The sequence below is a fragment of the Aquarana catesbeiana genome, linkage group LG07, assembly GCF_042186555.1.
Source record: "Aquarana catesbeiana isolate 2022-GZ linkage group LG07, ASM4218655v1, whole genome shotgun sequence".
NCBI lineage: Eukaryota > Metazoa > Chordata > Amphibia > Anura > Ranidae > Aquarana > Aquarana catesbeiana.
This window is the reverse complement of record NC_133330.1, coordinates 61,281,637-61,304,527: the sequence shown is the minus strand read 5'-3', so window position 1 is coordinate 61,304,527 and position 22,891 is coordinate 61,281,637. Positions and strand designations below refer to the sequence as shown.

Here is a 22,891-nt window from a genome sequence, read left to right as displayed (position 1 = left end):
TTCCATTAGTAATGGTTGGCTTAGGGAGGACAGATCATCAGACAGAAGTGTTAGGGTGGGATAGGAGGCCTGGGTCAGCAGACACTGCGTGCCTTGTTTGGCCCAGCACATTCTGGCAGAATTTGGAGACTGTTAACTCTGAACATTCCCAGTCATTCAGGGTTTTAGTTTGATTCTTTATTGCAGCTGGTACCTACAAAAGGTTCTTGTCATTAGCGCAAACACAGGATATCCATTTGCTAATAATGAACACTAAACATGATTACCAAGTTGGGTCGTATGGAAGAGCTTTAACCCTTTCGCTGCCAGAGCCGTTTTTGCGTTTTTTGCACGCGTGTTTAAAAAAATCATTTTAGGCCTGAAGATTATCCAACCCCCCTCCCCAAACATTATATATATTTTCTGAAAGCAGACACCCTAGAGAATAAAATAGTGGTAGCTCCAATTTTTTATGTCACACGATATTACCACAAAGGTCTAGGAAAATGCTAAATTTCAGTAAAAACCGCTAAAGTGGATTTTAGGGCAAACAAATGCAGCAAATATTTGGTAAAATATAAAAGACGAGGTTGCACCAAGTAAATAGATACTCAAACGTCAAACCCTAAAGAGGAAGTAAACCCTAATGGGTTTTATTTCCTCTGTCGTTCCCTGCAAAGTTAAAGCATAATGGGCTAGTATGCATCACATGCATATGTGGCACTTGCCTGCAATCGAAGCCCGCACTGTCCCCGCTGGTGGAAGCATCCATCTTTTGCCCTCTTCCTTCCGGGACCACAGACTCCGGCTCTGTGACTGGCCAGAGCCGCATGACATTATTCCCGCGCATGTGCGTGGGAGCGGTCAGTCACGGCACATATGAGTGAAGAAACGGCACGGAGGTCTTTGCAGCGCATGTGCCGATGACATCATTGGCGCACTACAAGGTAAATATCTCCTAAACGGCGCACATTTAGGAGATATTTCCACTACCTATAGGTAAGCCTTATTCTAGGCTTACCTATAGGTAAAGGTGATGCAGTACCACTTTAAATTTGTGTGAAATGGCAGCAAACTTCAGTACTCTATATTTTCTATAGATGATGCTTCAAAAGCCCCCTATAGGTCATCGGTTTAGTGTTACGGAGGAGGTCTTGTGCTAGAATTATTGCTCTCACTCTGGCATGTGTGGCGATTTGTAACCGCATGTGTATCGAGATCAACGCTTTTACGCGTAGGCGTCCCCAACGTATGCGTTTACATTCGTATGTGGGGGTTTTCTGCAATTTTTTTGCGGGGGGAAGCTTTTTTTTTTTTTTTTTTTTTTTTTTTTTTTTTTTTTTTTTAACTTTTTTTTTTTTTTACTTTTTTTTTTCTTCACATAGGGGACAAAAAGTCCTCTATGTAATGATTTTTAGATGATAGGTTATCTTTATTGTGACATGCAGAGTCTAAAAGACCCTGCATGTCTCCTTTGGGCTCCACCGAATGTTTTGCCATGTAGTTTGCATGGCAAAACATTACTTCCCAGCTAATCTAGCCGGGGACACTGACAGGCTGACACGGAAGTGATGTCATAGACGTTGCTTTTCCAGGCCACAGCAAGAAGGGGAGGAGAGCGGATGTGTGTTCGCCATCCTCCCTCTCCTTCACCCGCCAGCCCCCTCCATGTTGGTCCTGGGCCTGCAGATGCGCAAGCGGAGCCCGGAAAGCATGGTGGGGTACCGGGGGAGTGTGTGAGCAGTCGGGCGACAGCGCAGGCCGAACGCTTTCACCTGACAGGCAGGAATCTTGACACAACAAGAAGTAAGATTAAATCTCAAAGAGAGGAAATCCCCCCTAAGACAGTTCTAAAGTAACAAGTGTCCCCGTCTCAAATCCTGTAACATTTTTAATAAAGGCCTGCAGAGGGCAAAGAACCAGCCACCAGTATTGCCTGTGGCCTCCTGTTATTTACCATGTCTTGTTCTGTTTCTATGTGGAGGTGGCTGTCTTGGTATGTCAGAGCCTCCAGCAAGGAGAACAGTGATCATAGTAGTGACATCATCAAATATCACTGCAAATCTCCTGGGACTAGCAGTCAAAGGGAACAGTGCCTTAGATCCCACACTGCAGATATGCAGCTATGAGGCTTTAGGCAGAGGAGTGCCTAGGCACATTCACATACCTGGAAGAGCACTGCTATTTTTTTAGGAAGAATTTCAGACAAAAGATACATTCTAGTCCCTGTGTATCCAGTCCCGGCATTTGGGCGACCCAGAAGGCATGGGTGCAACGTCCAGCCCTGCAGCCTGTCAAAATCTATGGCAGACTGAAACATGCTGTGGCTGGATGGGCTGAATGCAGTACTGAATGGTACCTCTTTTTAGGACCCTAAACACATTCCAGGCCACACCGTCCCTGAATGCATAGTACTGCGTTCAACCCTGTTCAGCCACACTGTAAATCAGCATGCCATAGACCTTGACTTGGCTGCACGGCTGGATGCTGCATTTTTACCACCTGGCCGCACTAAAATGTCGGGATCGGATGCTCAGGAGCTAGACGCCCAGTGTGCAAACAGGTCTTAGGTACAAATAACATTTCAAATCATCACCTTTTGTCCAGGTCCACTTTAATTGAACCCTCACTTAAGTTATATTACTAAAAGTTACCAGTCCCAAAACAAAAAAGAAAAAAGAAATATATATATATATATATATATATATATATACACACACACACACACACACACACACACACACACACACACACACACACACACACACACACACACACACACACACACACACACACACACACACACACACACACACACACTGGGTAAAAAAAGTATTTGAGCCCCTGCAGATTTTGTAAGTTTGCCCACAAAGAAATTAAAGGTCTATAATTTTTATTGAAGGTGTATTTTAAATGATAGAGACAGCATATCGACCAAAAATCAAGAAAAAACACATAGAACAAATGTTATAAATTGAGTTGTAGTTCAGTGAGTAAAATATGTATTTGATCCCCAAGCAAAACATGACTTAGTACTTGGTGGAGAAACCCTTGTTGGCAAGCACAGAGGTAAGATGTTTCTTGTAGTTGGTGACCTGGTTTACAAACATCTCAGGAGGGATTTTGGTCCACTCTACAGATCTTCTCTAAATCCTTAAGGTTTTTTGGCAACTTGCAGTTTCAGCTCCCTCCATGAATTTTCTGTAGAATTAAGGTCTGGAGACTGGCTAGGCCACTCCATGACCTTAATCTGCTTCTTCTTAAACCACTCCTTTTTATTGCCTTGGCGGTATGTTTTGGGTCATTGTCGTGGTGAAAGACCCATCCACGACCCATCTTCAGTGTTATGGATGAGGGAAGAAGGTTCTCATCCAAGATTTTACAATACATGGCCCCATCCATTGGGCCCTCAATGCGGGAAAGTTGGTCTGTACCTTTAGTAGAGAAACAGCCCCAAAGCATAATGTGTCCACTTCCGTGCTTGACTGTAGGGATGGTGTTCTTAGGGTCGTACTCAGCATTTTTCTTCCTCTAAACAAGAAACCTTGAGGATTTAGAGAAGATCTGTAAAGAAGAGTGGACCAAAATCCCTCCTGAGATGTGTGCAAACCTGGTCACCAACTACAAGAAACGTCTGACCTTTGTGCTTGCCAACAAGGGTTTCTCCACCAAGTACTAAGTCATGTTTTGCTTGGGGATTAAATGCTTATTTTACTCACTGAACTGCAACTTAATTTAAACGCATTTGTTTTATGTGTTTTTTTCTGGATTTTTGGTTGATTTTCTGTCTCTATCATTTAAAATACACCTATGATAAAAATTGTAGACCCTTCATTTCTTTGTAAGTGAGCAAACTTGCAAAATTTTCAAGGGATCAAATAATAATTTTCCCAGCTGTATATACCATTATATTCTTTCAATATATACAATGCTTGCTTTAGAAATTGTTCGACCAGTACTTGATTCAGTCACCACATTTGCTGTCACTGTCCTGTTGTTTCAGTGTCACGGTCTCGCGTGGCAGGACCACTATCTGCAGTATTTTCCAGAACCTTGGTTCAAATGGTCCTCCTTGGACATACCCAGGTGTATATAGCCCTAGCCACAAATAAAAGCGGTATTAAATCCAAAACCCCCCAAAAATGTATTATATTGCAGCTTACCAATCATTAGATGTGGTGGCTGCATCAGTTTTCTTTTCTTTCACTTATTTTCCCCTCTGTTTTCACCTGTTGATCTGGCCAGTAACATACCTTGTGTATTAAAGTGACATTAAAGGCATTTATTTTAATAAAAAAAATGCCCCGCCCCCTCTTTCTCCTTATTGGTTCACTGGCTGTGATTGACAGAAGCGGGAGCAAATGGCTCTTGCTGCTGTCTCTGCCAACGAGGTGGGAGAGTCCCCGGAGAGCCGAGTCTCTTGTGCACATCACTAGATTGTGATGGGGCTCAGGTAAGTATTAGGGGGGGCTGCTGCACAGAGAAGGTCCACCACTCTGGAGGAATGAAAACAGGAGGCACAGCAGCTCTGTCAGTCTGTGAGATGTGGAGTGTTTATGTGTATTAGCAGATTTAGATACACTAACAAATTGAAACCAAACTCCAGCTCACACTTTATAATTAGTTACAGCAAACATTTTTTTTTCCTTTTGAGATATTGGTTTTGCATGAATAAATAAAAGCTGATCATTTTAATCACCCCTGCAAATGTTAAAGTGTTACTAAACCCAGGACCCTGCATTCACTATATCTGGTCTCCCACAGTACACAGAACATGGAAATGCAATCATTTTAGTAAATATGCTGTAAATATAACTGCTAAATACCTTTTCTCATCAGCAGCATATAGCAGTCTTGTGACTTCTATCAGTGTTAAAACTGGTTAAAGCCTGTAGGAGGAATATTCATTCTCCTCTGACTGTCCTATGAGGCTGCAGGACCCCTGACTCTCTGTCTGGACAGTGCTGATTGGACCTGTGCCGATCACATGCACCCTCTCAAACAAAAAAAACCTCTAGCAATACACACCAAACTGAGCATGTGCAGGGTGCCATCAAGGCTCTGTTCTATCAGCAGATGGATTGGGGACTCTGGGAGAAGGGGAGGATCAGAAAAGACAGGATCAAACAGCCTTTTTACACAATGTAGAGGATTAACCTCTTACTGTAGGTTCCACAGTGAGCATAACAAACATGCTTTACTGCATATACAGACTGATTTTACTGTTGTGGGTTTGGTAACACTTTAAGTGGTTTGGCTCATCCATGTAAAGGGAAACATTCTGCTGGAGAGTTTGTGCTGTGAAAAACAGACTTTCTGGCTGTATCACCAGATGAAAATAGAAGAAAGAAAGCCTAAGAAAAGGAATGCAGCCACCACAGCTAAGAATTGGTAAGCTTCAATACAATAAATGTTTGGGTTTAATACCGTTCTAATACAGCATATAACCAAGGTAACAGAATTCACATTGCGGCAATGTGGAAATCTTCAACCCCCTCGATCGAAGCATTCAAAAGTCTGATTCATTCGATTATGCTGTCTGGAAAGATAAATGCAATCTGCTCTGACTCCATGACTCTGTTTGAAAGTATTTGGCAGGCTCAGATTGATTACTCGTCTTCTCCTGGCCTATATAATGTCCTATCATTTCCCAGCAACTATTCCAGAATCATTTGTGTTTAGCGTACACTTCTACTCTTATAATGACAATTGTGGTTATGTTTTAATACATCTAGATGTACATTTCATTTTTGTTTTAAAGCAGTACTAAACCTAAAAATATAAGAATTGCTGACAGAGGCAGGGTTTTTATGACAGATGAGACTCTGATGGTCTCTTCTGCCACTAATTCTTCCTCCTGCCTGTCAGCGGCAATGTACACCGAGCCAAGCATGCGCAGCCCAGAGTACATTGCATCACCCATTTTGTGCCGTGGTGATGTGACTCCCATGTGCATGCTCCGGAGTGATGTCATCACGGCTCAGCCATTCAAGTGGTTGAAAAGAGTGAACCCGTAAGGAAGACCAGGAGAAAGATAGAAGCGCTCGAGCACTGACAGCACAACGCTGGAGGGCTTCCTTTGGCATGTAAGTCCAACATAATGTGCTAGTATGAGATGCATACTAGCACATTATGGTATAAAGCTGCAGGGGGCCCTGATAAAAATAAATAAGGAGTAGTTTACGTCTGCTTTAACCACTTTAGCCCCGGAAGGTTTTCCCACTTCCTGACCAGGCCATTTTTTGCGATACGAACTTAAATGACAATTGCGCGGTCGTGCGACGCTGTACCTAAATATAATTGATATCCTTTTTTTCCCCACAAATAGAGCTTTCTTTTGATGGCATTTTATCACCACTGCAGGTTTTATTTTGTGCGCTATAAGCAAAAAAAGACCAACAATTTTGGAAAAAAAAAAACAATATTTTTTACTTTCTGCTATATCCAAAAAATAAATGTAAAAAAACAAATTTCTTCATCAATTTAGGCCAATATGTATTCTACTACATATTTTTGTTAAAAAAAATCCTAATAAGCGTATATTGATTGGTTTGCGCAAAAAAGTTATAGCGTCTACAAACTATGGGATAGATTTAGGGACCTTTTTTATTTTTACACTTTTTACTGGTAATGGCGGCAATTTGCGATTTTTAGCGGGACTGCGACGTTGCAGCGGACAAATCTGACACTAAGTGACACTTTTTGGAGACCAGTGACACCAATACAGTGATCAGTGCTAAAAAAGCTATAAGGTGAGGGCACAACCTGGGGAGTCCTGGTGGAGGTGGCGCATGATTTTTTGGATTCACTTTTCTATTCAATATTTGTTGTGGACTTTTCTTATAAAGTATTTTGGACATTATTACTCCCATCACATCATTTCACCATAATTGGATATATTTACTACATGCCTTGTTTTTATATTTTATTTTTTATTGCACATTTAACTATATTTGTATATTAGCGCAGCACTTTTCTTATATTGTATCTTAACTATCGATCAAAATCCATTTCCCTGTGTGGCATATTGGTTGCGTAAGTTGTGGACTATAGATTGTTTGTTTGTTTTTTTTCCTATTGTAAGATTCACCGGAAAAAAACGATTTATTATCGGACTGCAATTTTATGGTGATAATTCCATTTTCATTCTCTGAAACACACTGAGAACTGGAGCAAAAAGTGATGGGTTGCAGATCTACTCAGCTGTCCATTTTCTAATATTTGATTGGTGGATGTTTTCTCTCTAGCTGGTTGGTGCCTTGAAGACGGTTCCTCTCTACCAAGTCAATGTTGTGGATTACAAGTACAGGTAGGTGGACTGAAATATCAACGGTAACTATCCTAAGTAACCCATGTGGTTCTGATAGCAGAAAATGTTACTAGAAATGTTCCTTTATATCCAACAACTGCTCACTTTGGGTAATTTTGGGGATTACGTGAAAATAAGTAAATTACTTCTACATTTCACATTCATTGATTATGAAGATATTCTTTTAATGTTCACCTGTACAACTTTGCTTACACATGGGGACAGATTCATAAAGCCGTGAATGTGACTTTCACCAAACATTCACAAGTGCTAGTTCAATTAGGCTCTTTTCACACTAGCACGGTGTCTACGGCCCCCTGATAAGTGGTCTATGATGGACCACTTTTCAGAAGGCTGTAAAGGAGGTTTGCAAGCATTCATTTTAATTTTAATTTTTTTCCTTTTGTGTTTTTTTTTGTTGTTTTTGTTTGGCTCACATTTGCTGGCCCATTCACTTACATGGAAGAGTCCGACAGGTGGTGCAGCCTGTTAAACTTGGCAGGTGGTATCAAAATTACCACAGCATTGTGCACCCATCCAAGTGGCACCATGTCAACTTACAGGTACAGTCGGGGGGGGGGGGGGACTGCCTGTTCCACCCCCCTTCTCGCAAGATTGAAAGGAGCCTTACTGTAATTTAACCACTCTATAGCCAAAAGATGGTTACAGTGTGGCACTGTGGTTCTGGGAGGGCTTCCTTAGAAGTACCTTGCCCCCTTGGGTGGGAGGAAAAGATGCCGATGCTGTGATTGGACACAGCTGATCACATGGTAAAAAGCCTACGTCATCGGCTCTTTACCGCAATCAGTGATACCCTGGATCCAAGGGACACAGTGCACCAGTGAGCGCCACACTGCACGCCCCTGCGGGCGCGCGTTTGCAGCAAGAATTGGAGGACGTCATTTGATATGCTTGAACACAGGTGCGTATTGCTTGAGTTAATGTGGCCTATGTGCGGCACTGTAGTCTACAACAATTGCTGAATGACTGCTGTGAGAGAGGCAGTTGTAGGGTAAGCCTCCCAAAGAGTTTTCTCTATTCCAGAGTCTAATCAGAATCTTCATGACAGAAGTAATTTTTCTATTTGTTTTTTGTTGTTTTTTTTTTTTTGTTGTTTTTTTTTTCCTTTAGATCTCTTGGATTTCTTGAACAACTAAAGATCACACATAATTCTGATATATTTATTGGCATGCATGGAGCTGGGCTGACGCATTTGCTCTTTTTACCAGACTGGGCCGTTGTATTTGAGCTGTAAGTTCCTTTTTTGCTTTGATAAAAAATGTACTGCAGGCAAAGAAAATAAAAGGGAATTATACACACCCAAAAACACACTGACTAATAAACAATATTTAAAGTGTAAGTTTTTTTTTTTTTTTTTTTGTCCCTCCAAAAAATATTTTTTTGATATGACTATTATCTCCAAGGTATATGAACTTTTCCATATTTTAATGACTTTTATGCATAATGGGAGTCTATTGCTAGTCCACTCTCTGACCAGCTTATACCATCTTCCTCCAGGAATTATCCCTGTGTCAGCTTTCACAAGGTTGATGGTGTCATCCCTCATGTCAGTGTTGGGGTTTGGCCATTGGCCTGTCAGCACAGCATGCTGGGTAGAGATTACATGCTCTTTCATACCTGGAAGCACTGGGTATTTGCAACAGAGCAAAGGCTGGGTGGGGGAGCATGGCGAGTATTAAAGGGTGGTGTGTTGAGCTATTAAGATGGATTAATAATATGAAAAGAAATGTCTGATTACCCTACATGCACAGCATTTTTTCTGATGCTGCTGTGAGCTACACTGTGCACATGTGCCCACTGATGATTAAAGTGGACATTTTATTCCATAGATGAATGGGGATCCATGTGTACAGATAACCCATGGCAGTCAGCAAAACGTGATGAACTAGGTGGACCACAGGGATATTCTACTAAGAATTATGAATGAGGGACAGAAAGGTTATTATTGATAGGAGGCAAGTATGCTACAAGTGAAGAACAATCCTGAAATGAAGTTGCGTTCTAATCTATATTTCATGTCGTGCATTAACTAATAATATGCAGTTATAAGGACTTGCAATATCTTGGACACATGGGGGTTGATTTACTAAAACTGGAGAGCGCAAAATCTGGTGCAGCTTTGCATAGAAACCAATCAGCTTCCAATTTTTTTTTTTTTGTCAAAGCTTCATTGAACAAGCTGAAGTTAGAAGCTGATTGACTACCATGCACAGCTGCACCAGATTTTGCACTCTCCGGTTTTAGTAAATCAAACCCATGATGTTCATGTGTGTCTATAGGCTCCACCTTCTTTCAAGTACTGACAACAGGTCATTGCTGAGATTATGATCCATTTCTGCATGTAAGCTCCACCTACTTTTCAAGAATTAGACTGATAATAGGCCCTTGCTGAGATTACAGTCCATGACCACATATAAGCTTCACCTCTGTTTCAGGAATTAGACTGAAAGAAGCACTTGTTGAGATTATGATTCATGTCTGCATTTACACTCCACCTCCAGTTCAGGAATTAGACTGAAAACAAGCCCTTGCTGAGATTGGGATCCATGTCTGGATTTACACTGTACTCTCTTTCAGAAACGTAGTGGAAAATGTTAAATATTGCAAATATTGCGGATAGACAGGCTTTTTAATGCAGAGTAGAGTCTCTTCTGCAATAAAATACACCTACCTGCCTGCTCGCAATCCCCTGTAGAATGTACATTGAGCCACCCATGCGCAGCTTAGTTTACTTTCAGGCACACTCGCTGTGTGCGGGGATGACTGCATTTCTGCGTATGCAGGGATGTGCCATCATCCCACACCAACCAATGAAGGTAGCTAAAGACTGGCACCCGGAAGAAGCTGGAAATAAAACAAAAAACCCCCTAAGGAATGGGACTTTAACAGTGACTGAAAACAGTAGAGTATATAAAATAGTACATTTTATTATATAAATACAAACATTCATAAATTAAGGAGCAGGGCCCTCTGATTCCTACTGTATTAAAGTGTATTGTATTTGTAGTACCCTCAAGTTGTATAGCGCTACGTAAACTGTTGGCGCTATATAAATCCTGTATAATAATAATAATAATAATAATAAAATTAAGAATAAATCATGTGGAATATACAAATCCAATTTGAATGTGAATTGAGTACATATAGTAAACGGCTCTAGGTAAGACCCGCAAGAAGCTGGGGAGGAGATGCTGGTAAGGGACTTGTGAGCGTCGGACAGTTGGAAGAGGTAAGTATCTGGGCCTTTATTTCCGCTTTAAGCCCATCACAAACATTACAAATTGACTGTACAGTCTTTATACAATCTCCTTTAGATTTACCAAACAACTGTGCAATAGGAGGGTGTACCTTATGTAGCCATTTCATTATATTCAATCAAGCCAGCCCTGTGCAGTTGTTGGCAGATCTGAAGAAGATTGTACAGTCAAAATGTATACAGTATTTGGTGAGCTTTAAGCCTCATGCACACTGGACACTATAAAAATCGCAGTAGCGTTGCCGCATTTAAAAACGTGAGTTTTTCTGCATTTTTCCACTTTTTTTGCATTAGCGTTTTGCTGTGTTTTTAGCAAGAAAACCTAAGCTATGGGATCAAAAACGCTGGTTAGCCGTGTTTTACTGCGTTTTACCATGTTTATCAGCATTAGAGCATTTTTACAGTTCAAAAACTCCTCTCAAAACCCACTAGTTCTTGGGGTTTTTCCAGCCAAAAAACATTGATAACAGCCTATGTGTGCATGGACACATAGTATAGCATGCTGGGAGTTTACGGGCTGTAGAAAAAAATGCCAGAAGCCAAAAACAGCAGCTGTAAAAATGTCCAGTGTGCATTAGGCCTTAAAGTGACAGCAGGCCATTGCTGAGATTGTGATCCATGATTTACTGTGAGTTCGGTTTCAAAGGGAAGCAAATCAGCCAAATGACCTCTGATAGTACAGAAAACCTTTTTAAGTATGGAGAGTAGATGACATCTGTTCACAGACTATGTGGAAGCTGAATCATTTTCTCAGCAATGACATAATGGCAAGAAGCAAACTCCCTCATCCATGTCTTTATGGACTTTGCTTTGCACACTGGTCCAAATCATTTGGTGGAGGGGGATTATAGTGTGGGGTTGTTTTTCAGGGGTTGAGCTTGGCCCCTTAGTTCCAGTGAAGGGAACTTTAAGACTTCAGCATAACAAGACATTTTTGGACAATTTTATGCTCCCAACTTTGTGGGAACAGTTTGGGGATGGCCCTTCCTGTTCCAACATGACTGGTGCACCAGTGCACAAAGCAAGGTCCATAAAGACATGGATGAGGGAGTTTGAGGTGGAGGAACTTGACTGGCCTGCACAGAGTTCTGACCTCAACCCTATAGAACACCTTTGGGATGAATTAAAGCGAAGACTGCGAGCCAGGCCTTCTCATCCAACATCAGTGTCTGACCTCACAAATGCGCTGCTGGAGAATAGTCAAACATTCCCATAGACACACTCCTAAACCTTGTGGACAGCCTTCCCAGAGGAATTGAAGCTGTTATAGCTGCAAAGGGTGGGCAAACTCTATATTGAACCCTACAGACTAAGACTGGGATGCCATTAAAGTTCATGTGTATGTAAAGGCAGGTGTCCCAATACTTTTGGTAATGTAGTGTATATAGTGCGTGTTTGGACTAGAAAAGCCTAGAGTTTTTCAGATATTCAATGGGAGACTTGCTACATTATTTTAGAATATAATGGCATCTATTGCAGTTCCCATTTAAAAAAAAAAAGTATTTGGCGTTCTTCATTTATTCATATTTCCTAACATGACATCTTGCAGAAGAATGTCCAATATATATTTATAGATTCTTAAAATAGGCAGAAAGTTTGTTTCCCACGAGTTTTGTGTGCGGGGGTCAGTCTGGTACCCAAGCAGACCAGATCTGTCTACTTGTATGTGAAGACTGTGATAATCTACTGGCATTAATCACAATGACAGGGCTCCTTCTCCATTAATAGTTCTTTATAACCATGACGTAGTGCAGGTATATTGTTACAGTGTAAATCTTGTTTTATGGGCATTTATGGTGATAAGGGTTAGAAAAGATACATTTAGTCTAGTTTAAAAATTTCTCAGTTGAGCCATTGCCATTTACTAGTGACAAGCTGGATGTATAAATTAAGATTCATGTACAGGACCATTAAGGGATATTTCAAAGAAAATTGATACCCCCCCCCCCCCCGTCCTTTTTTGGCATCCCTTGTTGTAATATTGAGGGGTCTCCACTTCTGACAGATCTCTAGTAGACTCTAACAGGATGCCTAGTCTATTGTTGCCTAGTCCATTGTTGCCTATAGTGGATTTCATATAGAATGATTGTAGATTTTATGGCCAAAAGACACTTGACCATCACATCTATATGAACTTGTTGGATATCCTATTCCAAAACCAAGGCTATTAATTTGGAGTTTCTATTGCATACTTCATACTTCTAAAAGGCTTTTCACACGATTTTGGAGTGTGTCTCTGGGAATTTGTGTCCATTCAGTCAAAAAAGCCTTTGTGAGGTCAGGTAGTGATGTTGGGTGAGAAGACCTGGATCAGCTTTTAGAGTGTCCTAATTCATGTCAACGTTGTGTTCAGAAGGGTTGAGGTCAGGACTCTGTACAGGCCACTTAAGTTTCACCACACCAGACTGGTCAAACCATGTCTTTATGGAGCTGGCTTAGTGCCCAGGGACACAGTCATGCTGGAACAGAAAGGGACCTTCACCAAGCAGTTAAAAGAAGCCCATAATGCGTTAACAGTACCCTTCAATGGAAACACTGGAACCCAATCATTTGAAGAAGTGTCCACCTACTTCTGGGTATAGTGTAGGAATTATGGTCAAGTTTCCAAAAACATATGGCCATATAGTGTATATAAAAAGGGCTGTTAGGGCGAGAGCTTCCATTGCTGACTTGTATTTAACTGAGTAATCTCATAATTGTTATCATCCTGCATTTGTGTTCATTTTACATGTGCTATTGTTTTATGGACAGGTCAGTAATATGAATGATATGAATTTTTCAGGTATAACTGTGAAGATGAAAGGTGTTACTTGGACTTGGCAAGGCTTCGAGGAGTTCACTACATCACGTGGGAGACGGCCAGCAAGGTTTTTCCTCAGGATAAGGTAAGTCTTGGACTAATTGTAAGATCTGGAGAATACATATTCTTGATCTGTGTATTGGCCAATACAGAGCGACGAGAGGCACCACAGGAAGAGAGAGGTGATCTTCTCCCTAGTGCGAACGCAAACAGCAATACAATCCTGAAAGAGGGTCTAGCCCAGTTTACACTTACCACTGTGGAGAATTAATATCCCTCTGATAAACCTGGCTGATAGTGGTACTCTCACTGTTGCCCACAGTAGTATATCCTGGGAAGAGCAATATAAGAGTCAACCTAACGCTCCCATTACTTAAAACATTAATAAAAAAACAGCAACTGTAAGTGGTATATAGCTCCACCCAAAATTGATAGTACAGTAAAATGAGTGGTGCTCGTTGAACAAATAAAAACACATACAGTATCTCACAAAAGTGAGTACACCCCTTACATTTTTGTAACTATTTTATTTTATCTTTCCATGTGACAACACTGAAGAAATGACACTATGCTACAATGTAAAGTAGTGAGTGTACAGCTTGTATAACAGTGTAAATTTGCTGTCCCCTCAAAATAACTCAACACAGCCATTAATGTCTAAACCGCTGGCAATAAAAGTGAGTACACCCCTAAGTGAAAATGTCCAAATTGGGCCCAAAGTGTCAATATTTTGTGTGGCCACCATTATTTTCCAGCACTGCCTTAACCTTCTTGGGCATGGAGTTCACCAGAGCTTCACATGTTGCCACTGGAGTCCTCTTCCACTCCTCCATGACGTCATCATGGAGCTGGTGGATGTTAGAGATCTTGTGCTCCTTCACCTTCTGTTTGAGGATACCCCACAGATGCTAAATAGGGTTTAGGTCTGGAGACATGCTTGGTCAGTCCATCACCTTTACCCTCAGCTTCTTTAGCATGGCAGTGGTCGTCTTGAAGGTGTGTATGTGGTCGTTTTTCATGTTGGAATACTACCTTGCGGCCCAGTCTCCGAAGGGAGGGGGATCATTCTCTGCTTCAGTATGTCACAGTACATGTTGACATTCATGGTTCCCTCAATGAACTGTAGCTCCCCAGTGCCGGCAGCACTCATGCAGCCTCAGACCATGACACTCCCACCACCATGCTTGACTGTAGGCAAGACACAGTTGTCTTTGTACACCTAACCTGGTTGCCGCCACACACGCTTGACACCATCTGAACCAAATAAGTTTATCTTGGTATCATCAGACCATAGGACATGGTACCAGTAATCCACGTCCTTAGTCTGCTTGTCTTCGGCAAACTGTTTGCGGGCTTTCTTGTGCATCATCTTTAGAAGAGGCTTCCTTCTGGGATGAAAGCCATGCAGACCATGGTCTGAGCACTGACAGGCTGACCCCCCACCCCTTCAACCTCTGGCAGCACTCATACTTCTATTTCCCAAAGACAACCTCTGGATATGAAGCTGAGCATGTGCACTCAACTCCTTTGGTCGACCATGGCGAGGCCTGTTCTGAGTGGAACCTGTCCTGTTAAACCGCTGTATGGTCTTGGCCACCATGCTGCCGCTTAGTTTCAAGGTCTTGGCAATCTTCTTATAGCCTAGGCTATCTTTATGTAGAGCAACAATTCTTTTTTTCAGATCCTCAGAGAGTTCTTTACCATGAGATGCCATGCTGAACTTCCAGTGACCAGTATGAGAGAGTGAGAACAATAATACCAAATTTAACACACCTGCTCCCCATTCACACCTGAGACCTTGTAACACTAACGAGTCACATGACACTGGGGAGGGAAAATGGCTAATTGGGCCCAATTTGGACATTTTCACTTAGGGGTATACTCACTTTTGTTGCCAGCGATTTAGACATAATGGCTGTGTGTTGAGTTATTTTGAGGGGACAGTAAATTTACACTGTTATACAAGCTGTACACTCACTACTTTACATTGTAGCAAAGTTTAATTTCTTCAGTGTCGTCATATGAAAAGATATAATAAAATATTTACAAAAATGTGATTGTTGTACTCACTTTTGTGAAATCCTGTATAATGAATTAAGCACAGTGTAAAAAAATTCAAGTGTTAAATTATTATAGACCCCCACCCAGCCTCTGCAGTAAGCCCAACTGTAATAATCTGCATGATTGGAGCGCTACCTTCTTGTTAAACCCTGGCGGTGATTAATCATGAGTGGGGTGTTGCTTTTGCCTTGCAACGGAAGCTGGTGGAAAGCAGGCTAGATCAAAGTGGTGACTCCGGAAAAGATACCATTGGGTTCCCTTGCTGATGTGAGGTCTCTGATAAGGTGCATTGTGAATTGATGTGTGGTGGTGGATGCAGTGGTTTTCACGGCAATCTTTTACTGGTTAAAGGTGGAGGCTTACACACCCGGGTGGAGGAAGAATCTCTATATATTTGTATTAATAGACTTTTATGGACCTTTTCATAATGTGCTCAATAAATTATCAGTGTTTTGATGTGAGTATTCAACAAGCATTACATTATCAATTTTGGGTGGATGCATAAACCAATCAACCATATTATTATAACCACCACCCATAACATTATGTCCACTTACCTAATATTGAATAGGTCCCCTTTTTTCCACCAAAACAGCCCTGACCCATCAAGGTATGGACTCCATTAGACAAAGCATCACACTGTCTCAACTAGCTTGCCCTATTCCCATAGTGCATCCTGGTGCCATCTCTTCACCAGGTAAGTGACACACACACACACACCCACACCCGGCCATCCACATGATGTAAAAGCAAACATGATTTGTCAGACCAGGCCACCTTCTTTCCTTGCTCCATAGTCCAGTTCTAATGATTATGTGCCCATTGTAGGCCTTTTTGGCTGTGGGCATAGGTCAGCATGAGCATCCTGACGGGTCTGCAGCTACATAGCCCCATATACAACAAACTGCAATGCACCGTGTGCTCTGACACCTTTCTATCAGAACCAGCATTCATTTTTTTCAGCAATTTGAGCCACAGTAGCTCTTTTATTATATCAGACTACACTGACCAGCCTTCGCTCCCCACCTACATCAGTGAGCCTTGGCCGCCCATGACCCAATCGCTGTTTGCTGGTTTTCCTTCCTTGGACCAGTTTTTGAAGGTCTTGACCACTGCTGACCGCAAGAGCTGTGGTTTTGGAGTTGCTCTGACCCAGTCGTTTAGCCCAGTGGTCTCCAAACCGTGGGCCGGATGCGGCCCTTTGCTTGCCTTTATCTGGCCCTTGGGGCACTATTCCTCCCACTGACACCAAGATTGGGACATAATTTCTCCCACTGATATAAAACAATGGACACCAATGATGGAGCACTATTCCTACTACTGATACCATTGATGGGGCACTATTCCTCCCACTGACACCAATGATGGAGTACTATACCTCCCACTAACACTAACCATGGGGCACAGTTTCTCCCATTTGCATCAGAGATGAGGCACTATTCATTTTAATGACCCCAACAATGGGGTACGATTCCTCCCACTGACACCAATGATATAGCGCTAACCCTCCCACTGACCCCAATGATGGGGCACTGATCCTTCCACTGACGCCATTGATGGGGCATTATTCCTTCCACTGACACCAACCATGGGACACAGTTTCTTCCACTGGCATCAAAGATGCGACACTATTGATTTCAACTACACCAACAATGGGGCACTATTCCTCCCACTGACACCAACCGTGGGGCACCGTTCTCCCCCTTGCATCAAAGATGGGGCACTATTCATTTCAACGACACAAACAATGGGACAATATTCCATCCACTGACATCAATAATGGGGCACTATTTCTCCCACTGACCCCAATGATGGGGCACCAATCCTTCCACTGACACCAATGATGGGGCACTAATCCTTCCACTGACACCAATGATGGGGCACTAATCCTTCCACTGACACCAATTATGGGGCACTATTCCTCCCACTGACTCCAACCATGGGGCATGGTTTCTCCCACTGGCATCAAAGATGAGGCACTAGTCATTTCAATGACACCAACAATAGGGGGAATTTCCTTCCACTGACAACAATGATGGAACACTACTAGTCAATACAATTTGGCCCAGGTCAATGACACTTAAATCCTATGCTTGCCCATTTTTTTTGCTTTTAAAACTTCAACTTCACAGGCTGCCCAATATGTTCCACCCACTTTCAGGTGCCATTGTAATGAGATAAGAAAATGGTATTCACTTTAGCTGTTGGTGGTTATAATGTTATGGCTGATCGGTGTATATTAATATACCTTTTGAACATTTTATAGACTTTTTTTTTTTTTTACTGTACTAAGTTAATGAAACCTGCTCTATGTGAGTTTATTCAACCAGGATCACTGATTTTATTGTATTATCCTGGGAAGCAAAGCCGTCATGATTGGGTCTTATACAATAATTGGATAATTTGTTTTTTAAATGATTGTATCTGTGCAAGTTTACTTATGAATGAGTTTTATGTATCTCCTTTATTATTCTTTCTTTTTCTGGTGAACGCTATGTAGCTTAGAGATCTGCATTGACATGCGGCGAGCTCCCAGCAAAAAGGGAGATATGCAAATATGCGGCCCCACGAAAAAAATCCCAGTGCGGAGGGGCTGCATATTTGTATTACGTTGGCGTCAAGGGGTTCATTTGCCTCAACAACCTCCCTACTAGGGCCCCCAGCACAGAGACTAGGTTCTCACAGAGAGCCCCGGGCCCCATAGTAACGATCGGGACCCAGAACTCCTGTTTCCGGGTCACCTGATCATCGTTGTAGCCTCTGATTGGCTGCCACAGTGATCAGTCAGTGATTGCAGAGAGGAAAAAAAGTGTGTGTAAAAAAATAAAATAAAAATAAAGAAATATTAAAAAATAAAATAAAAAATACCTAGATCAAGGCTTGATCTAGGTCAGTGCCAGGGTTAGTGTTTGGTCAAGTAAAGGTAAAGGTCAGGGTCAGTATATTTTGGGCAGGATTTTTTTTTAAATTCGTATCAGTGGCAGTTAATGTTAATGTCAGTGTGTTTTAGGTAGGACAAAAAAAAAAAAAAAAAAGCAAAATGTGCACTATTTTCTGGGTTGCACTACAGCAGTGATGGCGAACCTTGGCACCCCAGATGTTTTGGAACTACAGTTCCCATGATGCTCCACTGCAGAGTGCATGAGCATCATGGGAAATGTAGTTCCAAAACATCTGGGGTGCCAAGGTTCGCCATCACTGCACTACAGGTACTAACAATAACTAGCATATACATATGTGGTATCGCTGCGATCGTCAGGAGCAGGAGAATTTATTTAGGGCTTTTCTGTGGTGGTAGGATAAGGTAGTAATAAGAATTATACAGCTACATTTAAAAAAAAAAAAAAATACTATTTTGGCCCAGTTTTCCTTTAAAAAGAAAAAAAAAATCAAGAGGTATCCACAACCATTTACCACCAAAATGAAAGCCCACTTTGTCCCGAAAAAAAAAAAACAGGTATACAGGTGGTAATATTCCACCTGTATGTACAAAGTAGTTGTAATGATATGTACAGTTTTACTGACACATGTCAAAGTTGCAAATTGTGCTTAGGCATTAGGATTTGTTTTACCCTTAGACCCCTTTCACACAGAGGGCGTTTTGCAGGTGCTAGAGCGTTAAAAATAGCGTCTTCAATCCGCCCTCAAACAGCTGCTCCATTGTCTCCAGTGTGAAAGCCCGAGGGCTTTCACACTGGAGCGGTGCGCTGGCAGGACATCAGGAAAAGTCCTGCCAACAGCTTCTTTGGAGCGGTGAAGGAGCGGTGTGTTTAACGCTGCTCACCTTTGAAATCAATGGGGCAGCGCTGCGATACCGCCGGCAAAATGCCACTAATGTGGCGCATTGCGGGTGGCTTTAACCCTTTCTCGGCCGATAACGGGGGATAAAAGAGCCCCACCAGCGGCCGAAATGCGGCGCAAATCCGACGGTAAAACGCCGCTAAAAATAGCGGCGCTTGACCGCCGACGCTATGGGCGGCTCGGTGTGAAAGCCGTCTAAGGCGTGTAGGAGTTATTCATAGAACATCTCTGTACATGTATAGATAATATGGTACTGTACCATTAAGGATTGGAGAGGTTAAAGTTGATGACAACTCTAATCCCCTGTAAAGTTTACAGTGTATGAGAGCGACCGTCAGATACCCAAGAGGAGTATTTGGGATCTTGGTGTCACTGGTCACAGCTCAGAGAGAGAAAGAGGTTACTGGGCAGTCCCATCAAATTTTCTCTGTAGGGCCATGTGATCTGCAGTTGTGCCTCTGATACTATCAATTCTAATATTAAAATAATTTATTACTGTATAAAGGAATTACAAAAAAAAAAAGTATTATATGTAGAGATTCCTTTGTAAACCCAGTTCTGTTTGGCTCAGTGTTAGCGTTTAGAAGACTCCACAAAGTTTCACCAGTTGTGTGGAAGTTGCCGTTTCAGTTGGTGTTTTTTTTTGTAAAACTACATTGTCCTCTCCTCGCCCATTGATTGGTTACACATTGATGGCTATGGTTACAGCAAAGGAAAATTAATTGGTCATTAGTTCAACCTGTCAATAATTCCCCTTGTGCCCTATGCAGAAAAAAAAAAAACGATCAATAGCTCCTGGGGGCTTTAAATGAAAGCTAGTTCTGTGCACAGAGTGACTTAATTAACTTGTCTCTCGGTAGAATAAAAAAAAAAAACCTTACCTTACAATGAAATAATGCTGTCTAATATAGGGACATCACCCGACTCTGGGGGAGCACCCGAAATTCACAAACTACTCCTTCGATGTCGACGAATTCATGAGGCTGGTAGGCTCGGCTGCGGCTTACGTGTCCCATCATCCGAAGTGGCCGTTTCGAAGACCGCGTGATGAGCTTTGACCATTAACAGTTGGGATCCAACATAGAATTTATCCACATTTTTACATAAAATTATTTTATTCAGTGTAATTTGTTTATTTATTAGTATTGTTTTTTTTTTTATGTTGTTGATGACATTTTTTAAATGGACAGTGAAGGAAACAACATTTTTTACCCATCATGCATTGCTTTCGCAACACACCTCACTCGCTAGTCCGGAACATAAGCCATCAACGACATGAATTGCCTTCTAGGTGTCATGTTGTACTCGGCTAAAAGGCTTTATCGCATGAGTGAAGTCTGATAAGAGAGCTTAAAATTAAATACAGCGGCTCCGTTCAGTGTCAGAGGAAGCAAGGATTCTAGAGATCAGGGCTGGCACACAAAATGAAGATCATTAAGTTATTTAAAGGGAAAAGATAAACGTTTTGGGACAAAACGTTAAGCAAACGGCTCTTTAAAGTTAAACCCCAGACAGATACAAAAGACACATTTATACAGTTCTGTATTAACAAATGTTTCAATGCATTTTTTAAGCAACTAGTGTAAGCAGCTGAATATGACTCAGTAACTGGACAGGGATGAGCAGGGCTAGGAGCCAGTTAGGTGTATTGCAACATGCTGGTAGGAAGAGAGAGCAGAGTGAGCTCCTGCTGCTATTATCAGTCTCCTGTGAGTATTTTACTGTTCAGTTAGAAGGCTGGAGTTGCAGGAAAGTCACTATTTTATTCCTTCACTGTATGTGGTGTCACCTACATGGCTGTACTGTGGGGCAGGGCTATGTAGATATCAGAAATACAATCCTTTGTCAGGTAAAGCAGCTCCTCTATATTTATTTCATTTATGTATTTAGCTGACCTGGAGTTCAGCTTTCATTTTTAACGTTTATACATTTTAAACTGATTTTTTTCTACACTAAATATAAACAATTAATGCAATGTTCACCCATGTCATGGGATTTTCTAGAAAGAGAGAGCACAGTAGTATTTATCTTTTTTTCGGGAACTCGGTTTCTCATTTGAAACCGCTAATAGAATCATATGAAGGAGGAAAAGTAAATAGGAGAGGAGTCAATTCTCATGTGTGTACATATTATTTTGAGCTACTGAGCACTGTAAACAGCAGGCATTTTACAGCATGTGGTGAGGGGAAGCTGCAAAACATGAAAAAAATTGCAGAGGATGCCACCTGCTGGCTTCATATGAAAATTAAATATATTGATGTGCAGTATTTCAAAATGTTGAGTTTTTACTTTTTCCATTGGAGAGATTTCTTTTCAATCCCATAGGGGCTGATTTACTATAACTGCTGCACTCAGAATCTGTTGCAGATGTGCATTGTAGCCAATCAGCTTCTAACTTCAGCTTGTTCAATTAATCTTTGGCAATAAAACCTGGAAGCTAAATGGTTTCTATGCAGAGCTGCATCAGATTTTGCACTCTCCAGTTTTAGTAAATCAACCCCATAGCGACAAAAACTTACTAGACTGGAATTGAGGAAAAATCTGCAACCGGGTCAGGGACAACAATAAAACAGGCATTCTATTCTTTCCCTACCCTGATTTTATTGCTGTAGAAGACTACCTTGCACTTTTCTGTCTGGTGAAACCATTGTCAACGTGTAAGTCAGGGAAAATCTCTCAGATGCTCCCAGATACCAGTAAAAACACAACAGGGGTTCTAAACCCTGCTCACCCCATGCAAAAAAAACCCTTCTAGCTAAAAAAATGTAAATAAAGTAAAACAAAACTTTTTTTTTTTTTTTTTTAATATGACCGTAATGAAGAAAGAAGTAAAAAATATAAGCAAATGCACTATAAAATAAAAGGAGACCATAGTGGATTTCGAATACACATTTTGTATCTTGTATCAATTCATTTTGAAGTGAAGTGATTTTTTTTTTTTTTTTTTTTACTTACTGTTCCACATTTTGATTGCTGTATTTTATTATACGATTTGTAAACACTTTCCTTGTGTTTTTTTTTTTTTTTCAATTTAAATTTTAAGTATCAAAGGAAAATGATCAAATTGTCAAAAATCCTATTTTTGTACCATTAGTTTGACTTTTCATCAGAAATAAATGCAAGTGAGTTGGAGATCTGTTTATAAAATAATTTCACTGGGTTGTGTGTGTGGTTATTTTTCTTGATTCTGACAGTTTTCACCAAAGGGGAGGGATGCACTGCACAAAATCTATATTGTAGGTGGATAAAGACTTTCTGGCCATCTTTTTCCAAAAACGTTAAAAAGGAGCCTTTTGTTCGGTTATTTTCACATTTCAGTCAATAACATACTTCCTGGCCAAGGGTAACAACACTTACTCACTGTACTGTACCTATAGTGAAGAAGCATAGGCATTCTAGGACAGGAGTGTCCAACCTGCAGCCCAACACAAAATTGTAAACGTACTTAAAAATGTTGTTTTTTTTTTTTGGGGGGGGAGGGGGGGTTCCACTCTTCACAATCACGCCTTATTCATGTCATCAGTTTTCAGTGGCACCTATATGTGTGAGCAACAATTTTCAAGGATGAGAAAAGAAACAGCAAGATGCGCCTACTAAGTGCAGTATGTTGAAATAAGCTGAATTTATTGGTATAAACAGCCAAATGGCTACTCACATGACAGCT

The 22,891-nt window shown here is 41.3% G+C and overlaps 1 protein-coding gene across 1 annotated transcript in view; it reads left to right on the top strand.

The window, feature by feature from the left end:
* The window catches only part of EOGT (EGF domain specific O-linked N-acetylglucosamine transferase), a 97,076-nt gene extending 74,421 nt beyond the window's left edge, over positions 1 to 22,655 (top strand). The window contains exons 13-16 of the mRNA XM_073592208.1: positions 7,227 to 7,288; positions 8,420 to 8,539; positions 13,348 to 13,450; positions 20,139 to 22,655. Of these exons, the coding sequence (XP_073448309.1) occupies positions 7,227 to 7,288; positions 8,420 to 8,539; positions 13,348 to 13,450; positions 20,139 to 20,285 (432 nt within the window). The 3' untranslated portion in view covers positions 20,286 to 22,655. The remainder of the gene's footprint in view (positions 1 to 7,226; positions 7,289 to 8,419; positions 8,540 to 13,347; positions 13,451 to 20,138) is intronic.
* The last annotated feature ends 236 nt before the right edge of the window (positions 22,656 to 22,891 follow it).